The 23164-nt window shown below is 40.7% G+C and overlaps 1 protein-coding gene across 1 annotated transcript in view; it reads right to left on the bottom strand.

Annotated features, from left to right (window-relative positions):
- Positions 1-23164, bottom strand: part of Cow (Proteoglycan Cow) — a gene marked incomplete at its 5' end in the record, with an annotated part of 59778 nt that overhangs the window by 25610 nt on the left and 11004 nt on the right. Inside the window, one exon of the mRNA XM_018022208.2 lies at positions 8181-8312. Coding sequence (XP_017877697.1) covers positions 8181-8312 — 132 coding nt within the window. The remainder of the gene's footprint in view (positions 1-8180; positions 8313-23164) is intronic.

Below are 23164 nucleotides of genomic sequence, written 5' to 3'. Positions count from 1 at the left end.
ATTAATCTAATAAATCTTCAAGTGTTTTGATACATAAAAAAAGAGGTATAAAACGATAAAGCGGAATTTCGTTCACAATTAATATTGTGGATTTTATGGATTTATAGAAAACATGTATTTATAAAAAATATACAATCGTATGTAATATTCAAGGCATCGTTTTTGAATTATAAATAAATTCCTGTTTGGATTTCATTTTCTATAATGATACCACAAATGTTTTATTTAATATTCAAAGTCTAATGATTAATCTGTATAGAAAATTCTTAATCATTGAAATTTTCATTTGTCCGTTCACACTCTTAAAATATTCTGTTAATGTGATACATTTTAATGATACGTAACAATCACATGATAAGAGGATATTATACGTCTTTTTATTCCATGCCAGTCAAAAGTAGTAATTGTTTGTACGAACGATATCCATTTTACTTTCCTCTTTTATTTTACTCCTAAAGTTCTTGATATCTATTACGGAGCTTTCAGAGATTGCAGCGTTTCGTTTAATAGTAAAGTCGTTCTCAAGATTCTCGCGGGATCTTCATTCGGTTCTATGACTAAATCCGAGAAGAAGGCAGAAAACGCTGCTTCGTTCTTGCAACTGTTACCGCGAAACGAGAGTGGCTCGCGCGAACGCATCGCGTCGAGTGGTTAATGGGGAACTCGTGTGAAGTTTAAACGGCGCTCGTCGTTTCTACGTGCTCGTGAATCGCGATAAGGTGGCTACGATTATCCGATGTTTGATCTGCAGTCGAAACACTTTTGGAATCCGTGCATAAATCTCGGGATACTTCCGACCATCAAACACCCTCTGAATTTGAAGATTCCACTAAATCGCGCAGCGAATCATGAATAGTTTCATGAAACTTTGTACAAAAGAATATAAACGATTCTCGTTCGGTCATTTCAATAAAATTAGAAAAAGACTGATTTCACATATAAATGATTGAGTAGAATCAAAAGTCCTTATTAGAAATAAAATAAATATATACTGTGAACTATAATTTCTAGCATTAAGAAATTGACAATTTTTTAAATGAATATAAGTATAGATTCAAATGATTCGGTTATACATTTTATAATAAGTCTCGAGAATTAGGTAGAGCGCAGGCACGATTTAACTGTTTTGATACAGTTTATCATGAAAGTAGTTTGCGATTAATCGAGGTTCGTCGCCGATTAACGCGTAACGAGCGACTCGCATTATGCGAAGCGACAGTGCATTAACTAGCTGCTGCGCTTGTGTGCAAACGTGGCCGCAAAATACGCTCGGCGACCGCAGTCTATTGCATCCGGAATTGCATGCAGCGGCATTCATTTCGGTGTCCGGTTTAGGGACGCGCACGCACACGCGTCCGAGGGGGACCTAATTCCAGCGAGCCAGTCGAGATGCGCGTCCACAGATAGGAGAGACGGCAAAGGGCATCAAGGAATCCAATCGAATAGACTAATTTATCCGCCTGGCCGATGCATTTCCGCGCGCAAACACGCTCCCCTTCGAAACGAGCTCACCGATCTTGTTCCCGCGTTCCACTAAATTCGCTCTTCGTCAATTAGTTTCATCCTACTCGGGATCTACTGCTGCTCTCTTTTTAGCTACGACCGGAACGATATCGCGTACACAGTAGAACGTGTCAACGCGTGGTCAGACGGCCATGGTTTCTCATCCAGATTTCAGATTAGCAATGCTCAACCGTTTTACGACGTCACACAGATTAAACGGTAGTAGATTATGTTTATACGTTTCGAGTTATTTCACAGTATTTCACACATTCACATATTTCATTTTCAGGAAATTAAACCGAGAATTTCCTTTAATCCTTTATTATGAAATATTGTTAGCACTTCGTGTAATTTTGTTTAAAATTTATACAATCCACGTTTTAATGATTATTTAAAAAGCTACGCTGATTCGAACTACGCGGGTATCAGTCAAGCGCATTTTCGGCCTGGTGTATGACCAGATCTCCGCTCTTTTTTTCAACGGCGAGTTTTAACTGGGCTCTCTCTCTCTCTGGCATTAATCGCGAAACTATTTCCTCGTTAACTAGGATAGGAAGAGGAATGTCCACCGCGTTGTCCTTTCGAAGAAATTTCTGTTTACAGCGCAGCGCCTCGAACGACTTAAATTTTTCCGCGGTCGTCGCAGGACAGCTGCTGATTCATTTCCCGGCAAACCGACGGAATTTACGACGGCAGTAACGCGAGCACGCTCCCACCCGAGTGCCTCCCGTAATTTGTCTCCCTCTGGAGCCGCGTAACCGCGACCGTCTACCGAGTACAAACCCGTTCATAAGTCTTAAGGCACTTTCGAGTGGTCAGGGTTTATAAAAAAATCTGACAGGAAATCATATGATCGTAATCACGTAATAAACTGTGGAAAAAATCATGCGATAAATCATACGACGACCATAAACCAGAATTTCATCCACGCGTATGCAAGTATTAAAGCATTGCAATTTTTTTTTAATTAAGTTAGCACGATTTTTTGATTAATTATTAAAATATCACAAATTTTTATTTGTACACACGGAAGGCATTCGATTATGCGTTTTACGTAGCGTATTTTCTGACTCGTGGAAGCGAGTGTAGGGATCGAAAGGCCGCGATCAATTCCCCTTTTAATTTCACCTCGCGGACAGCATCGCATCGAGTGAACTATAAATCGGTTGGAATTTATTCGCGCTGCAGCGAAGGAACGCGATCGATTTTCCCAGCGCGGCTCGGAACGTGAAACGTGACAAGGTTTCCACCGCGCGAAGCTTTTCTCAAATCGATAAAATAGGTGGCCGCGGGCACGCGGAACGCCGAGCACGATTTTACATGCTGTTTGTTTCGACGAATCGTCGATTTCGAGAAGAACGAACAACAGAGGAGACGTAAACGAGGGAGAAGAGAAATAGACGAGAGCTTTCAAGCTCGGAAGCTCGCCTGGAAACGAAGGCGAGACGCAAGGAAATCTAATTGTTCAAAAGAATTCTGTGCTCTCTCGTAGAGATCGCTAAGCTATCTGATGGAATTCCAATTGTTATTCGATATCGGATCTCTTTAAGAAATTTCCCTTGTTTCTACTTTAAAAAAGAATGAGACGAAGAAGAGGAAAGAAAGTTTAGACAAATTATTAGTTGATTCATTATATGAAATATTGTATCAAACATTGTATCAATCATCATATGTCTAGGTTAATCAATAAAAACCTAATTGTCGAAATTCCTTATTTGATATCGAGTCTCTAAGTTCCGTTCGTTTTTCATTCTCGAACGCTATCGACGGCCGGAAGCTCGTAAATACACATTTTGTTAGACCAACAGCTTCCTTCTCCCCGGGAGAGGTCTAAGAGAAAAAGAGAGAGCGCGAGGGGAAAAGATAGAGAGGCATGGAAACTATTCTTTATGGCGGGACCCGGGAATAACTTGGAACATTAGAGGAACTCGGCGACGTCTTTCGAGTGTTTTTCGTGTCCCCGGAAGACTCGGTTGTTTTCTCTGTTCGCGATGCTTTTAAGAGGCTTTCAGTGAATTGTAAATTGCTAGAGGACCGAGTTCGCTCCGAGGTAATTGTCTTATCGAATGAAAGAGAGAACGGGAGAAACAATGATCGAAGACCGAATACGATAATTCTACTAACTGGTATTCTTTCGTAGGAAGGATGAAACGAGTGTCGTCGGTGATTTGTTTGAGTTCGAACTCCCAAGCCAATGATATCGCAAGAATTCACGTTTCGTTTTACTCCCGCGTATTTACGGTCCATCGTTTACGACCGTCCCGATTTAAGAAACGCGTACGATTCCTTTTCGGAAATTAAACGATTCACGTTTATGCGATCGTCAAATGAACTCTGATCATTAGATTTCTTTAGAAAAATAAATGCAAGCAGTATAGAACAGTAAGTCACTATAATATTTACAATATGAAAAGATCTCTTATTAGATTTCAGTCTTCTTTGCAGAAAATTGGCGAAGAGCTGCAAGCATGTACTTTCATCTCTTTCGTCACGTCGATACCCTTTGAGAGGAAAGATCGAATTACCTTGTAATGGGGAACTGGCATTTGAAAGGCGGCGGTTTCACGGTCGGGCAAAACCTTACTTTCGTTTTCGAAAAGCTTCGCGGCCCGCTAATTGTGACAAAGAGGAACGTGTAAAAGACGAGTGGTGCTGGAGCGAAGCTGTCGCGCGCGGAAAATGGGACAGCCAGGGTCGTTTCTGTGAACCGGAAGCCGGGGCTCGGTAAAATCCGCTTTCAGACCCGACGCATAATACTCTTTAGTCACCCGGAATCGTCACTGTTCCGTTCGCGCGATTCAGTCGTCATACAACTACATCGCATCAATTAATCTATTTGTCGTAACAGCAAAACGTGCAAATAATTGTAAAGAGAAAGCTTGATACAAACTTCGAGATTAGCTAAACCGTCCATCCACTAACTCATCTATCCTATCCACGCTTATACTCTATCGCACCTGACAGACCTCGAAGCAGTGTTTGCTCTTACTTCCCCGGATATTTGAATGGTAGCCATTAGTGGGTTAAAACGAATTTGCGATTGTTCAATTCGACGACTAAACCCGGTCTGTTCGAATATAATCGTTGGTTAAACAGAGGAGAAATTGTAGCGAATTCGATGGAAAGGCCGCGGACAAAGGGCCGTTAAGGGTGCGGATAACGGGCCACTTCTACTTAACGATCTCCGCGTACAATTTTCTGGCGACGTTCAAGCTCGTACGTGCTCGCGTCGTGACCCGTGCTGACCTCCTCCCTTTCATCGAGAATTTCCGCTACGAAGGGTTTTCAGTTACACCGAGCCGAGAAATGGTCGCAACGAGCTCCTGCGAGTCGGAACGTAAAACGTGCAACGTCGAAACGCGCGCGACCGTATAAATTTGTTAGCCGTCGCTGGCATTTTCACGAAAACTTCCTTGCCCCCATTTTGGTTTCCTACAACCGGATACATTTTTGACCGAGACTAGAGGAAGGAGTGCCCGGTTCTGTACCCGCTATTTTCACAGACTCCGAGTTCATCGAACACATCCAACCTCTCTCGAATTCCGGAACAAAGCGGAAAGCTCAATATTTAACTTCGACATTCAATTTTCCCCCACCGATCGGTTGTAAAAACACGTCGCAGCTGAAAGCACCCTTAAGCGAAATAAAAGCGACGAGCAGGGCAAACCGTAAAACACCTTCCAGCGCGATTGAATCGCACCAGCGACGAGTAGAACGGGTCTACGTACAATCCACGTCGCAAATATTAGGGACAGTAATTACTGTAAAAATGAATAAAAATTCGATGCATTTTTCTTCTAAATTCGATATTTAACGAGTTACGTACGATTAATTGACGTTTTATAGGTATCGACAAAATCCGGTCTTCTCACCGTCGAAACAGCAAACTTTTGACAAAAAATTTAGTTTTTCCTCAATAACTCCTAAACCGTTAGACCTACGAGAAAATTGCATACGACCTTTCTTGTAGAGGACGACGAGATCTACAATTTCCATATAAAACTTTTTCGCTAGCATTAATAGTTTACGAGTTATTGACGAAAAACGAAAAAACAGTTTTTTGCAAATTACTCGTTAACTATTGACGCTAGCAACAAACTTTTACATGGAAATTGTAGATCTCGACGGCCTCTACAAGAATGGTCTGATGCAATTTTCCCGTAAGTCCAACGGTTTGGGAGTTATGGACAAAAAACGAAAATTTCGCGAAATCTGAAGGGGTACCCCTTGGAAAAATCTCGGAAAAATTGAAAACTTTTTTTTTTCAAAATATCGAGAAATGCTTTAAATATAAGTTATAGGTACTGCTATTACGTGTGAAAAAGGTCGTATACAATTTTCTTCTATCTCGAACACTTCAGAAATCGATGAATTAGTTCGTTCATCACCAATTATTCCTGATCCTTATTCACTAATTAATCAATCAGTATATAAAACACTATATCAATCGCTATATCAATAATGCATCAACCACTGCATGAAACAAGTGTCCTAATACTGGTAACAGTGTGTTTGTACAAGTAGAATAAAGCCGGACTTGTCGGACATCGGCGGTGATTCGAAACTCGGATTGCTCGGGAGGTCGCGCGTCGTCTCGCAATTAGGCTTGTTTCCCGTCGGTGTAATCCTCCGGGCAAGCGTACCGCGAGACATTTTCCGGGAACTCACTCGTAATGAAACAGGAGTGGCGAGAACGGGAACGCGATAGGGGACAGTCGGAAAAAAGCGAAAGAGGGATGTAGGTTCTGGATGGAAAACCCTCTTTGCTCTGCTCGCTCGTGCAAATTTAAGTAGGAAGAAATGTTTCGCTGGCAACGCTGGCTTTTTCCACCCCTGCCTTTTCTCTCCGCTCGCGTTCGTTCGTCTTCCGTCTGAGCTGCTCTCCCCGTGGAATTTTTCTTTCTCCCGACCGCCGACCGACCTCCGAACCCTACCCCTTTCCCTCTAGGCAGCAGGGTAGCTCCTGTTTGACGTGGCTCCGCGCTAAAGTAAACGCATCCGGATCCACGTGTTTCTTTTCCGCTGCTCTATTCTTCCACCTCGACGGTGTCGTTCGAAATTCATTTTTTATTCTCTCGCGAGCTTCTATCGCACTCCGAGGCGATGCCTCTCGGCGAAGATATAGTACAGGCTCGACTGAATTTCAACGAAATCCAGCGAGCTTCGCAAAGACGATATTCGATTTCGTCTCAAGGAAAATTGTTACCTTGCTCTCTTTCCGTACATTCCATTATCTCGGTATACGAAATTAGTTATCAGAAAGTGAAGTCGCACAATTTCACGATATGAGACATTCTCATTATATTAAACAAAATTGTGAAAATGGAAATGTCAAAATTACAAATATATCATATTTAGTTATTTATATTTGTGTAATCAACGATTTCAACTTCAATCTCGCTTTATTGTTCATTTTAAATTAATGAATATTTTAATTGTTGCAATAATAATAATNCTGAATCATGTATCGCTAATTTGCGTTCGACGAGCATAAAGAACCGGTTAAAAGATTTAAGTAGTATAAGAGTTTTCGTGGTCAGACCACGTATAAGCCTTATACATAATCATAATTGTATATCGTATAGCAACGAATCCGACGTAAATAAAACAATAACATTTTATACGTCTATAATTAATGTATACCTCGTACATATAATTAATTTATATTGTCCGGAACATTTGATGTGTGTATATAAATTACGGATCTATCAGATTTCTCGTTACACATTCAAATGAATGCAAGTAACGATCGGTTTTCAATATTTCGGAAAGTAAGGCAGTCGTGCCCTTTTCACTAAAGGGCACGCATCCGTGAGCACGCGACCTGTAAAGTTAATCTTTTATTCGGCCGCGTCCCAAGGGGTGGCGAGCGTTGCGTTCGATGCCCGGGAACAGGCGAAACCAATAATTCTAGCTTAATGTCTCGTGAAAAACAAAACAGTCGTTGGCGTCTGTTCGCCCGCTGGGACTCGCCCCCATATATACACGTGTACGTGTGCACGCGTGTACGTCGGCTCCACGCTTTTTCCCTTTCGTTTTTCATTTTTCCGCCAACGTATCTCTACCCCGTCCCCTTTTTTATCGTTTTAACGAAACAATACGACTTACAGGACAGGGAACAGAGGAACCAATTAAACCGAATTATTCGATCATACGTCAGCGTTTCTCTTCTTTTTTTTTGAAAGCGTCCGCGCCGTGCATGCGTGCGTACGCGTTGCTTTGCCGTTTGTACGCAGAAAGTAGAACGAGCGAGAAGGTCCGGATCAATTCCGGGGATAAACGTTTAATTTTTTTTGCAATTACAAAGGAACGAGCTGTTTCAGTTTTTTAAGAGTGGAAAGAGGAAACGTTCGAGTGGCCCCTCGCTTTTAATGCGCGTTTATACTCATTTATATTAACGTTCGATTAAATCCTATTCCGAGCTTGACACGCTTTGACTCAAACAAATGTTATACCGAAACACATTTTAGTGAACGTTTAATTCGCTTCGTTGTCTGAATTATATTATATAAGCGAAATTTTTGACGATATAACGAATTGAAATTATTATATTATATGTTGGTTAAATTTCATTCATGTGAAATATCTTTCTGTCTTCTTAACTTGATTTTATATACGGCAAAAACCTTTATGCTATTTAATAAATAAATAAATAAAAAGACAATAGAAACACTTACTTGGATTCGTCCTGATCCTCGTCGTCATCCTCAGAGTCGAAAAAAGCATCGTCATCGTCGGCATCGATTGAAGTTTCAGTCCTCATTCGTCGGTTCTGTTGCACCGCTCGAGATTTCGGGATTACAATATCTCTGAAAAAAAGATCGACAATTGCGTGTATTCGCAAACTGCTGAAAAACAAATTGACATAATCGAGCTTGCGATAATTATTTGAATCACTAAGTGAAATATTCTTTAATGTTATGTCAAATGCTATAAAAAGTAATTTTCGCAAAACTATGAGATCGTTATTTTTTGCAAGAAGATAGGAATCGTGAATGCGTCGCCGTGCTACGACAAAGGAAGGAGAGGAGAGCGTCGCAACTCGCATTAATTAGCCATAAAAGCCATTTAATGTCTCGCGCGGCCGTTCAAGATAAATTCCGGAACCGCGTGAATGCCACCATCGTATCCACGTGGAAAGCTGCAATCACGGTTAACTGGCAATAAGCACGCTCGGAAATCAATGATCGGACCCACCTCCTCCCATCCCTTCTACTCTTACTTGAACCCCTCGCCCTTCTCGTTATGCTGCGTAGCCCGATCTGTTCGGTTTAATACCGTGTTCGCGGATAATATCCTCGTTAATCATCCGCACTAGCCACGCCGAGCAGCCGGCTTGATCGAAAATCGACTATATAATTTTCACGTAAATTTGTTTGCCCACTTGACGTTCGCATTGTCAGTTTTACTAAATTCGAACGAAGCGATAAGTTAATTTGTTTTATAATATCCGTTTCAAGAGTTTCACAGGACTCTAGTAAATAATTAATAAATATACAATAATTATCACGNTTGACAACCCTTTGGCAATAAATTTCAATCCGAGGTATTTCAACGAGATCTCGAATTGCTCGGTGGAAAAACAAGAAGTGAGGATAAAAGCCAGGATTTAAGAATCCCCGAGGAACGGTATTTCCCGATTGTTAACGCAGCTGGATATTAAAATACGGGGCAAATTTCGCGTACGACAGCCAGAATTAAACTATAGCGTTCGGAGTCACGATCGACGACGTGGAAAAATTCACGGGGGCCCGTCCTCCCTTGCCACTCGTCGATATTGCGCCGTAATCCGACGGGGCGCGGCGTATTGACGCTGCGGAACGCGGCCACTTTCCCCCATATTAAATTTTAACATCGCTTCCGTCGCGACGCGTTCGTTGAATATCTGATTTCTTCGCGTTTCACGATATTCCTACCGGGGAATTCGATTTATGCGAGGCGAGGCCCTTCGAACGGTGATTTCGCTAATTCAATAGATAACACGGAATCGAGTAGCAATATGTTAAAACGATTCTGTATTATCTGCATTGATAAAAGTTTTAGGACACTTTCAAGTGCTGATAATCTATCGAAAAATCTGATGCAAAATCAAAGAGTGAATCACGAATAGTTTCAATGAAATTCTACGTCAAATGAAAAAGTATAACAAGTCTACGAAAAATCGACTCGATGCTGATTGAATATAATTTCCAGTTTCTATTATCTCGTACAGAAAGAGAATACGCAATGCGATTTCAATTATCCGATTGTACACGGTTCAATTTCGCTGACCCAACTAAACGCCGCCGTCGCAGTCTCGTTTCATCCCGCTGTACAAAGTCTAGTTTCCAGGTCCCGAGCTACACGTGTACGGATCTATTCTACTACACGGTCTGGCTGTACATTAGGTTGTTCTACTTCAGAAGAGGAACCCGCCGCCGTGTTTAATACACTTGAATGGACTCGTGGATATTAACATTCTACGAACCGACTGCGCACGTCTCTTCTTCGTGCCAATGCATTTTACTCGCATCGAAAAATAGTGTCACCGTTTATCCAATGACCTGTTTCTCGACGAAGCTTCCACTGTAATGCACACTCATCTACGATTCAGATTTCTTAGCAATTTAGATTCTCGCCCATTCGATTTCTCTTTTACAAATTGTGTAACAAAAATCGTCCCCCATAGTTGAATACAAATTATATAAAACACATGTGATTCTTTTAATTGAAAGTATGTAAAGTAATATAAATCGGAATACAATATTAGAAAGTAATTAGAGATTCTCCAGATTTTTATTTGTCCTTTCATATTCATTCGTCGCTCATTTAATTACATTGGAATACGTCTTAAACATATGAACAGTGATTTCTGTCGGTTTTTACGCATTTAATTAAAAGTTGCCTGGTGATGGAGTAACTTAAACCGCGGTGTATTACTGAGAAAGGAAGTGGCAGGATTAAAGTCAGCAGGCAGAAATTAAGAAAGCCCCGTTGGAGCAGAGAAATCCGATCAAAGGGCGCCGGCATCGAACTCTTACTCCTCTCTCGCAAATGGAAAACACCACGGCGAGGAAGAAGGGTGCAATTACAGGAAATGGAGATCGCGATATCTACCTTCAAAGTAGTAGTTCAAAGATGAAGATTCCAGGATAAGAGTGATTGGACCGAACTCAGGGACGAGGTTGGATTTTTTTTCTATCGGGCTAAAGCGTTCCTGTGAAAAATTGAACCAAAGCATAGCGTGCTCTTGCATGCTAGTCGGAAAGACGATAACATGAACCGACAGCTACCGTGCAAGGCTTCGCGCCAAGCGAATCGGTTACCCGTCGCTTCGACTATTCGCGCGGACGTTTCGTTTCTGACAGGCCAGACGTCGCGAAGCATCTTCCCTGAGCCGGATTTATCGTCTGGTCACTCAGAGAGCACTTGAGGACGGTGAGGAAATTCCCGTTCATATTACTACTCGAATCGTTCCCCTTTTTCGTAAAAACGGTCATCCTATCGATTCATCTTAATTTCATCAATTAAAGTATTTGTTATGAGAGTAGGGCAAAGAGCAGCTGTGAGGAATAAATAATAAATAGTGGCAAAATCAAGGTAAAATTAAATATTTGCCACAGGTGGGGTTGACCTATTTCCACAACGAATTGCTCGATTAATAATAATAAATGGTTTCGAAAATGAACTTTTTAACAGCGAGTATGCGATTCACACGACCCATAAATCCAGCTTCTGTTTTAGCTTCGATTCTACAGGGCACACTATTTCTGCCATCGGTAACTCCCACCCTTTTCCAAACCACATTACAATATCGATTACAGCATATATTACGCCTCTGACAATTACGGCGCACAATGCGGCCGAAACGGTCAGATTTCTGCGCGGATCAGGCGTCGCGACGCGCTCGCGAAACGGAGATATCCGTGAACCCGATCGATCATTCATTTCGAGTGATCGACGATGTTAATGGCCAAGATGCTGGGATAAGCCAACGATAATGTGTGGTTTCGTTCAAATGGATCGAGGAAGGATAGTTATGGACGAATCGATGTTCCATTACTGAGCCAACGATCTCTGTTCATAAGTCTTAGGATATAGCGTAAAGCAGAACACAAATAGGGCGTTCTAAAAGGATGAACAAATAAATGGAAAGTAGCGAAATTACAGATTTCTATCCAAAATTAAATGTCAATCATTTCAATTTCAAATTTACATTGAGATTTCTGCTATGCTGTACAAATAATGATATGCATTATTTTTTTTTATGTTTTGCATTAGTTTTATTTTCGTATATTATATGATTTCGCATCAGCTTTTGAACAGTGTGCACTTGGAAGTATCCTAAAACTTATGAACTGCAAGTGGACTGAATAATTGCTACCCTTTATAGTTTCACTTTATTCCCCAGCAATTTGGTAAAAAGAAAAAAAAAAAAAGAAAGATGAATGATCCGATAATCTAAACGCAGCTCGGAAAACACAGCTCCCTGGAATATTCTAGCTCGGCGAGCTTCATAAATCGTTCTCGTGGATTATTACGCGCAGCCAGAATTACCAAGGAGGATCCACGAATCTCCAGACGTTGTAAATTACCATTTACCTTGCGGGAGCATTGCGAGCATCGTGAACCGTGATTAATTTTATCGCGCAACTCGATGCCGCGACGATTATTTATGTCTCTATCAACCGATACTTAGAGACTGGGTTCAGTAACCGTAACGATCGTTCGATATAATGGATTCGTTCCCGGTATAGGTCTAATTGAACGTGACAGGATAACAACGGGAGAGGGGGAGGGGGCTAATCATTGCGCGATAACGAGCGCAGATGGGTGATTAATTTATCGCGATTGTCTGCTATTGCATGTCTAGTTCTAACTAGTCTAAGCTTTTGTTATGTTCTTGGAAATGTTGATTATGCAATGTCGATGATGATTCAGCGAGTATACAACAGTGGATACGATAGAATCGATAGGGAAAATCGGAATTGCTAAGTTGAAACACAGAATACCGTTAATCCTTTCATTGCCATGCGTCGCACGTATGTGACTAGAATGGGACCATCTGTACACGTTTATATTGCAATAACCTGAATTGTTTGAACGGTACCAAACGAAGAATTACAATCTAGTTTAGAATCTCTGTATTTTAAAATTTAATAAACGAATCGAACTAAGAAGAAGAATAAGAAAGTGGAGAGAGGATGGAATGACGAAGGTACGGAGGGATGAGTAAGTAGAGGCAAATTGTAAACCAAGTCCATTTCTGGGCCAATAAACGAGTCGAAAGAAATCTTGGCATCCTTATTTCACGATCCTTGAATAAATTACCAATTCTAGAAGTTGGTATTTAAGATCGAGAGTCATCACGTCCTTCTTTTGTAACATAAATTGTACATTCAGAGGAGTTTGAAATAAATTAATACACAGTAGACACATACATGCATGCATACAGTTTCAATTTCAATTGCAACCAGGCAAGCATGCCAATCCAGAATGCAGTATGCTTTATAAAGATGGTCGTCCCGAATCGTTTGATTTTCACTCGAATTTCTCGCGGCAGGAAATCGTTGAGTGACCGCATAAATTACGCAAGGGAATCTGTCGTCGAGTAGACTATCAACGGAGAATCATGGCGCATCCGAATTAAGGATGCGCTTACGCGCGCACGGAGAGATCTATGTAGTCCGTGCATCGCCACAGGCAGGGACGATAACCGAAGGAGATAAGGAGTAACTCATACGACACGAGCAAAGTTCTTGTAGAACTATTGACCGGCGTTTACTCGCTTCCCAAAATAACGTTTCCACCAAACCGACCGCGAACTTCCCTCGGCCTGACAGCCCCTCGAATCGCGACAATCACGGGTGAATATTCAACCCTCGGCCGGTGCGACATTCGTTGGAACCCTCGTGGCTCGCGTTTACTTTCGGGGCAGCGAGAAGAACGGACACAAAGGGGTGGCCGAGGCTATTATTATGAGCAGAGGGCTCGAATCAGCGTTGCTAGACCCGCGGTTATTTCCGGCGAAAGGGGACAAAGTAATTGCGGCGAGCATACCGGCAATTCCGCCCACGCCGCCGCGATTCAATTCCGACGAACGAGCCCGCGGAAAATCGTGTCAAGGGACGGCCGGCTCGGCTCTGATTTATCGATTCCGCGAAGAGCCGGAAGCCGACGAATTTTCGATTTGAAATAAACCAGCGGGAATTTAAATAAAATTACTTGCCCGTAAAATTAAAACCCCCGCTCCTGTTTTCCGCTCGTCGGACAGGAGTCGTGAAATCCTGCAGGCGCACGAGAACAAAAAACACGATAACGTTTGCGCATTACTTGTTTGCATGTTCGCCGATGGAAGCGGAGGGGAAAAAAAAGGACGACGAATTGTGTGCGCGGGGCATTGAAAGAAACAAGCGCGATGGACGGAGAGATGAAACGGCGAAATCGTTATCGTAGCAATAACCCAACGAATGCGCGCGATTACGCTCGTTCTTTGTGTGTCTGTCCGGTAGACTGATCTAACCACGCAATTTACAAAAGAATCGGACGTAGTATTCGTTCCGCCAGTCTGGTTAACGATTCAAAGGCCGCAGTAATATCTTCCTTTTGGGCACTGATTCGCATAAAAAATCAGGCATCGACTTGTGTCGTAATCATCAGTACGTTCACAAATCTGTTATCCGTATCCAAATTGTTAAAATATATCAAATTTAATTGACTGTGAACATATGAAAACGTTTGATATTTCCACGAATGAAATGTCTCCTATACACAGGATGATGAATAATTAAGGAGCGTCATTTAAAGTGATCCATTAGCAACTGATTTTATTATGAGGTCTGACAGAATCATATATTAATTTGTTCAAATACAAAGACACGTATACTCGTATAATGAATTCATACACAGTTCGGTTCGATAGAATTAATAAACGACGATTTATTATGCGACTCGTTGTACATGATTTATCCTTTGATCATGATTGTGTCATTTTGTATCAGATTTTTCGATGAATACTAAACACTCGTTTGTGTCCTAAGACACCTTTGATGAGATGTTAGAAACGACGGAGAGAAGCTTCTAACTAACCGGAGATCGAGGAGGCTGGAAACGAATTTATTCGCGCGACACCGTGTCTAGCAAACGTTGAATATTTATAGAATCGGTGCAGCAACATTGCTCGCGTTAAACGAGTTCACCGGGAAACGTATTGCCTCGCGATAGCGACGAGTAAACGCGATAAATATACCTTTCATAGGGTTTTTCCGCGCGAATGACAACGCGCGTTGATACATATTATCCTTCCTCTCTCCGGATTTATGCTCGTTCCTGTTAAATCTGGTCTCAGAAAGTTGATACCTAGTCTTGATAAAAACGATGACTTTACTTATTGAGTCTCAAGTAGTAAAACAAGACCAGTTCAAATTATATAATATTTTGTTGGAAATTCTTCTTAAATAATATTGTTACTATTATTACTATATTTATTTGCGTTTTTAAATTAGAACTGCATAAATTATGTACTTATTAATTTTAAATTTAATTTATCTCTCTTATGCCTCATCTCTTCAAGTTCAATTAAAGCACTTGCTGTCGTTGAATATTGACATAAATAAATAAATTACAGTTTCCCTCTTCAGATTTCTATTAAACCGCTTTTTATTAAATCCCATCTCAAATATGAAAAGTTTAAATTATCGACGATGAACCCGGAAAGAAAAGTTTGAAAGCGAACGCGTCAAATTTAAAGTACATTGAATTCGAAGTAAAGATAATTTAATCAGAAAGTTAATGGAGAGCGAGTTTCGTTAGAGTATTGGTAACCACGGCCGGAAGTAGCTGTAGGAGAAGGTAAAAGTTACGTATACCGCGGACCGATTATCATAATACTGTATAATTTGCGTAGCAAAGGTTCTTCCCGAACTTCTTCCGAAACTTTAATATGCCATCTTTTCGCCACTTTTTTCCTCACTCTTTTCCTCGGCGACAAAATTTCCACTCGCCGAACTGGGTTAGTCCCAAACTTTCGACTAATTGGCTATTTAGGCTGAGAGTTAAAAAGTACGAACAATGATTTGATCGGTTTTCGGTGGCCCATTCATTCTCCCATTAACGGATATCACGATTATCTAATCTTTAGACTGCAAACGAATTGAAACGATATTGCCTGTCTCATACATTGTTTAATGTACGATAAAAGGATCTGGGAAAGTTCATGTCTTAAATTAGGATTATCGATGAGATTGAGAAACGAGAATGAAGCAGAGTACGTAAATCAATTAACTATTTAGACTGATTGTGAGAGTTAAAAGAAGGACGAACTAGTCTTCATCGGTTTTCGGTAACCTATTGCTGAGCTAACGGATATCTGGTTATACGAAAAAGTGACAGATTATTGGAAAAATGTTACAGAGAACTTTGTTAATTAAATTGATATTTCTTTATATCCTGGTAATAGGATTTCACTTACTATTTGGGTCGTGTATCCATCTCTTCTTATCGGCTACTTTCATGATACGTGTGTCATCCTGCAACAGAAATACATTTTCACATTAAAACATTTATCTAATTGTTATTAATTGATCAGTTATAAGCAAAATTTCAAAATACGAATCTTAGAATTAATGTATAATTCTGATTAATTAATTAATAGAAAGAAGTTTCAGAATTTTTATTTCGGGGACCTTGACTAAGTGACCAATCCTGAAATTATTTAAAATCGGAAATTATCACTCCTTCCTTTCAATAATTTAATGTACGTGGTAATGAATTTTGAGATGAATGAAGGAGAAATATTGCTGGGATAAAGGTCGGCTAAATTCAAATTAATATATTAATGGAAATGAATCTTGGTACTTTTATTTCGCGATCCTTGACCAGATTCCACGCGGTGAGACCTGGGTTGGTAGCGTTTTCTAAGTCTTTGGAAACGGTATCAAGCGAAGAACTACGATCTAGTTTAAGATTCTCTGTATCTCAAATTGTAAAATATTGTAAAATATGTTGGTCTTTCAATGCAATGTATGTGCTAATGAATGTTACGACGAAATAAACAAAAGAAGTCGATTGAATTCTGATTAATAAATGAATAAGGACGAATTTAGCAGTTTTATTTCACAATTCTTCCTCATTCCACTAATTCTAAGCGTACCTACTTGAAATCAGTATTCGAATTCATGAGACCTGTCTAATCTTTGGAAACAATACCAAGCGAAGATCTGCAATCTTTGAACTCTTAATAATTGAATATATGTGTATGTACGTATGAATTAATATCAAAAGTGTCACATTTGTACTAAGTTCCTATCTGGAAGTCTTTCCTGGCCGAACTATCAGAAAGTTCATATGTCAATTAATGAGAGTATATTTTGCGGCAGAGATAGATTTAGTTTCCTCTTCTAAGAGATGTCACGCAAACAGCTGTCGCACAATTTCATATCGAATTAAAATGAAATTCACCTGGAACAATAGTGGCGCAGGTAATTTCAAGTTAGTGTCATCGCTTTCGAGAGACAATAACAGAGTTTAATCCCCAAATGAATGAATACGAAATGCAATCCCTGCTATTTGAGCCAATTAAACCGTACTCACTCGTTTCGTTCAACTCGGATTTCTACGAACCATCATTTTTCAGGACACGAGTATAGAACTCGATTGACATTTTTAACTCGTTTGGAGTACCTCTCCAAGGTTGCGTTTCACGTCACGATATTCATGTTAAATTCCCGTTCCGTGTCAAAATCGCGCGTGGTCTCGACGAACGCGAAAACGACCGGTTGCCGATCTCGCTTATGATCGTATGCGGGAAATTCAGGGTTAAAAACGGCTCGTCTCGAAGTTCGGGCCGAGGTCGTACCCGGGCTAGCTAGAACGAGGGTGAACCGAGGGCAAAGGGATACCCCGCGAGCTCGCGTGATAGTTCACGTGCCAGTTGGAAACAATTTCAGGATAATACCCAAAATACCCCTGCGGAAACTGGCTAAGCTATCTGCGTTGCACTCTTCGACGAGATAAAAATAAGATGTACTCTAAATTTCTTAAATAATTGCTAGGTTAAAAATATCTGCAGAGGAAACGAACGCACGTAATTCGCAAATATGAGCATCGAGAATATAGTACACACATCATTGGTCTCGAAGAGTGAAAGCAATCTCAATTTAGATTTCATTATTTAAATTGACTCCGCGAACGTTTCGTCTCGCAGTCTAAGAATTACTTTGCCGCTGCTGTTCCCGAGAAAGCAAATTATTTATTAACTGCATCACGCATTTCTCTGGTCATTATATGAAATATCGAGTACTGTATTAATCATTAAAAAAAAATTATTACATGGAACTTCGTAATAATTTTTATTATAATTAATATGGCCGGCAGAATGTGCAATCAAAAAATGGGTTAACGAAATGCGTCAGAGCGAAAGGTAAAACGAAATTTTTCCAGGCTAGAACTTGGCTAGAATAATTTCCAGTATCCATTTAGTGGGAGGGCGATATTTTAATTTGCATGGAAGTAGCGTGTCGCCCGACGATACCTTCGGTCTAAAAATTCGCGTTCCTCCGCCAAATCGGCTATTCGCCGCGGCGTTTAACAAAGGCCAGCAATTTTTGCGACGATCACGCGCTAAACGTTATCCGCCGCCTTTTGTGGGACGAGGCGTTGAACAACAACCCCCGTCCACGTCGTCGTCGCGCTTGGCACGAGTATACAATTAGAGCGGAACGATATTTCGCAATTAGTCGAGATAACGGCCGAAAAGCGAAGTCTCTGCTCCGGATGAAATTCGAGAAGGGGAAGGGGAGAGGGGGTGGGAGGGTTGGGGGCCACTTCTCGTTTTCGACTTTCAAATTGGCCTCGGCGAATCTGCAACGAGCAACCTGCCAGCCCTCTAATTATCATCGAACGGAATAAGGAACAGTTAGGTAGCGCCGGCAACGTCGAATTTACTGCGGCCGAAACGAATTCCTTGTCCCTCGGTAGTAATTACAGCGATCAAGAACGCTCCGAAATGTTGCTTGTTGCTAGATACCCGAGGGTAGACACGAACCAACTTCGAGAATCGAGGATTCCTAGGAGCCACGATAAATATGGAGCGACCGGAGAGCTATCCGGATTATGCAAATGCTCGCTTCCCTCTTGATCGATGATTAAATCGCCGATGAAATTAGCTGCCGGGTATCTCTAGTGCGGATTCGAAAATATGCGTCTGGTTAATCTACCCGTCCATAGGGATTGGGAATTAATCATTTTACATGACTGACTAGCAATTACAATTCCCAAATTGCCATTAATATTCCAAGTTTCATCAAGGAATTGTCAGACCATTAAGTACGTTCTTAGGGTGTCCCCAAGTCCTTATCGTTTGTCGAAAAATTTAATAATCTTGTAATAAATCACGAGTAATTTAATTTAAATACAATTCTTCTTCAAAGGAAAGTGTGCAAATGTACAGATAGTATTACAGCATTTAAATTTAACACACCTTTCTTTGATAATTTATTAAAATATCACTTTTAATCTGTAGATTCACAATGTTCACATCGTATCACGTTTTACGCTGAGTCCTAAGACTCGTGAACAGACTGAGCAAATATCGTTAAACTTTCTCACTTCAGGGATTCAATGATTTCTGTTAGCGAGGGAGAGAGTTCTGTGTAATATATTTAATTCCATGAGAGGAATCGCGTATCGATCCGCGTAGGTTTAACAAGGTCGCCCGTTGGAAGCACGAGAATCTCTTGCACCGAGGCGAATATGTGTCGTTTCAACCCCTTCGCTTCGTTATTCCGTTACAGCCTGACACTTTTCGGCCCGCGAGCCAGCTGAATTATTCGTAGAGTCGAAAACGGCCTTTCGAGTCTGCATATAGTATGAAGCAAGGATTGCTTTTAGAAACGAACGATGTGTGCACTCCCACGTGCATACATCCTCGTTTATAAGTCTCATGACATAGCGGACCTAAACTGGACTTGAATGCAAATGACGGGAACAGCTTTAAAAATGTTTCAGAGACGTTAAGAACGTAAAAATTGTTACATGAAAATTGACTAAATTTATTTACAGTACGAATTTATTGAAATTATTCGTGATTTATTGTATGATTCATTATTTAACTGTAATTACGTACTTATACGATTTCTTCTTTTTATTTTCTATTTGTGAAATCGTTTGTCAAATGCAATTAAAGGCGTCCTGAGACAGTCTCGAATAACGTTCCTACGGAATACGACTTGTTCCATTTCGAACAATTCTAGACAAGACAACAAATAGTTTCGACGATAGCAATGAAAAAGTTTGCAAGCCTCTTTTTGTTCCGTTTCGCGACAATCGAGTCTGATTAGTCTCAACCCTCGTTTAATTATCATCCAAGACGGAAATTGGTGTGGCGCCAAGTAGGCCGGACATTGTCATCAATTAACGTCCCCCCTCCCCATGCTCCTTCTTTTTCGTCAACGACGTTCCACAGATCTTTCTCGGGAGAAACGAAATTCGAGTCGCGAGCAAGAGGGAGCCGAAGAAAAGGAGGAACGAGAAACTGGGTTACGGAAGTTCGGCAATTAAACGCCTTTCCGTGGCCGCAGCTACTTGTTTCGAACTTGTTCCGAACCACGATCGCGTTTAGTTCCCGCCCTGAGCAAACAGGCCCACCGCATCCCGCCGCACACAATATCAACGGTAAATACGGTCCGCTGCAACCCTTTGGACACGTGGATAAATCCCTTCTTTTTACGTACTTCTCCTATTCTTTGATATATTTCAAATACATCCCTGATCTTAACAGATGTTGATTAATATTGTTGAATAATTGCGACAATTTTTTTCTCTTTTTCTTTACACATGAATCTCTTTTTTCCGTCGCTCAACGGTATAAACAAGATAATTCTGCGAAGAAAGATCTGTCGAACCAGGATTAGAATGAGAAACGCGGGAATATTGTATGTAACTACGAGATATATCTCGTACGTTTGAACGACTGCAGGGATGATGGGTGAAGGGTGAGAGAGGTTGGAAAGACGCCAGCTGGATGGTTCCTGTAAAAATGGTTCTGCTCGCGGAGCACGGCATCGACATTTTTATAAGTCGATTCCATGTACGACGTCGAGCGTGTCTATCGTTCGAGCCCGGGACAGGCCGATGGGAAGGGTTGAACTGCAAAATTCTGCACAGGCTAATTGGGTTGCGAACTTTTCTAGTTAAGCGTTTTCGTGCTTTGCGTACATCCCAGTGTTTTGCAATTTTATTGTCGGCCACCGAACAATTTTCGAATATCGGAGGCACACCTACGCTCATAAATCGTAATAGTTTATTAAAAAGTCTCATGAATATTTCATAAGACAAATTTTTTATCATTAAATCGTATAGAGGCGTACAAATAATATAATGAATCATCGAATTAAATCATTAAATCGATAACAAATTCAATAAAAATGTACTTCAAACGAACACAACAACTTCAATGAAACATGAGCGTTTTTTGAAATTAATTATTATAATAACACGTTAAAATGTCACTTTGCATTTGTCCATTCAAACTCTTACAATAGTTATACGTTATACGCTTAAGCTGACCAACGGGAGTGCACGACAGCTTTATGAATTTTTGCGGCAGAGAACGATACACGAATTATCACACAGTTTACAGTTTTCGCAGTGCGGTCTCTCTTTAAATATTCAATCCGTAAAAGCAGTCCGGTAGAGCGATCAACTTTTCTCTGGTATTAATAGCTGCCCTTTGCCGGCCACTGTATCAAAAGCAGGCGAAACTGCGCCTAGAACGAAACGATTACCGCGTAAATGCGTAACTTTCCTAATTAACCAGCCTGTCTGTGAACTCGTTCACTCGGATATTCTTACCCGGAACGTACCTCGTTTCTATCGTTACGACCAGAGCGAAATCCGTCGACTGCGTTTGTGGTTTTTAAGCCTATCCACTTTTATCAGCATTCTATATTATTCCATGCCAATCCGTATATTCGTTTATTTTTATAAATCTTATTGTTAACCCTTTCGCTTCGGCAATCCGTCCGCTAATGTGCCGTCAACTGTCGTAATAACTTTTATTACAATATAAAAAAAAAAGAATAATATAATGCTTTAGTACAGTTCTTTGTTAATATGCAGTTGGACTTTATAGAAGTAGAACAGAGCAGCGATGCGTTTTCGATCGTGATATCGACAAGACTGATTATTTCTCGTCGTCCTCGACGATACTGTAACAATTTACAGTGCCGTTAATTTTTAATTGCACCCCTTCTAACTTGTCTTCCCGTCACAGAATGGAATTCCGTGGAATGACCGTCTGGATGCCGGATATATCCGGCGCTCGAAGCGAAAGGGTTAATTTATCATATTAATTACTATATGAATTTTAATTTGCTACGTGCAGTGATGCAACGTTAGTCCATGTATAATGATACGACGCTACAAACGGGAACACGCCTCCGCGGAATCGAAGGAAAGTCGACTTTGGAGGGGAGACGCGAAATAAGGGTTTCGGCCGGTGGATTTGCGCAAAGTCTCTGGAGGACGTTAAGCCGGCGTCGCGATAATCGGATAGAACTGTTCGGTGACCGAGTCCGCGAGGGCATCCGGCCGATTGGAGGTGACTTAAGGCCTTGGCCACGTTTCAAAACCATTTCGTGGGGTCCCCGACCGGGGATCTTCGACCGATTAATCGAAATCCTCGGGTACCTTCTTGAAATTCATGCCGGCCCGAGCCGATTCGGGGATGGATCTACGATAGCGATCCGCTGCTCCAAAAACCGGGTCGCAGTGAGTCATATTTTAATGCAAACGTTTTGAGAGTCTCGTCTATGCTCGATCGATCCCTGTACAGGCTACGAGAAATACTTTCATTCACACTATGAATTTTAGGACGACTGCCATATTAATAAAGTATTGGATAATTAAAGATAAATGAATTCCTTTTATTTTTACAAATTCAGTGCAAGTTTACGTTTGGCGAATCAAACAATAATAATACGTAATTTATCGTATCGAATATTCTCTTAAATATTACAGTACTTATTAAACGAAACGTCGTAAACACTTATGACCAGTATGTACACGGCAGAAGCTCGTGCGCGTTTAAGGATGTATTAGCTATACAGTCAATACCAAAAGTTTATGTACCTTGGTAAAACGCATTTCCTATCATTAAAAATAGTGCATTTATCTTCTAATTTCGATATTTAATGAGTTAAGTATGATTATTTGGCATTTTATTGAAGTTGACAAAATCCGACCATCCCAGCGTCGAAACGGCGAACTTTTGGAAAAAAATTTCGTTTTTCCTCAATAACTCCTAAACCCTTGAAGATACGGGAAAATTGCATAGGACCTTTCTTGTAGAGAACGACGAGACCTACAATTTCTGTATAAAAGTTTATCGCTAACATCAATAGTTTACGAGTTATTGACGAAAAACGAAAAAACAGTTTTTTGCAAATTACTCGTAAACTATTGAAGCTAGCAAAGAATTTTTACATGGAAATTGTAGATCTCGTCGTCCTCTACAAAAAAGGTCTGATGCAATTTCCCCGTAAATCCAACGGTTTGGAAGTTATTGGCAAAAAACGAAAATTTCGCGAAATCTGAAGGGGTACCCCTTGGAAAAATCTCGTAAAAATCGAAAAAAATTTTTTCCTCAAAATATTCAAAAATGCTTCAAGTAAAAGTTGTAGGT

Source organism: Ceratina calcarata, unplaced genomic scaffold, assembly GCF_001652005.2.
Source record: "Ceratina calcarata isolate Rehan_Ccalc_2016 unplaced genomic scaffold, ASM165200v1 scaffold283.2, whole genome shotgun sequence".
NCBI lineage: Eukaryota > Metazoa > Arthropoda > Insecta > Hymenoptera > Apidae > Ceratina > Ceratina calcarata.
This window is presented reverse-complemented; position numbering and strand designations above follow the sequence as displayed.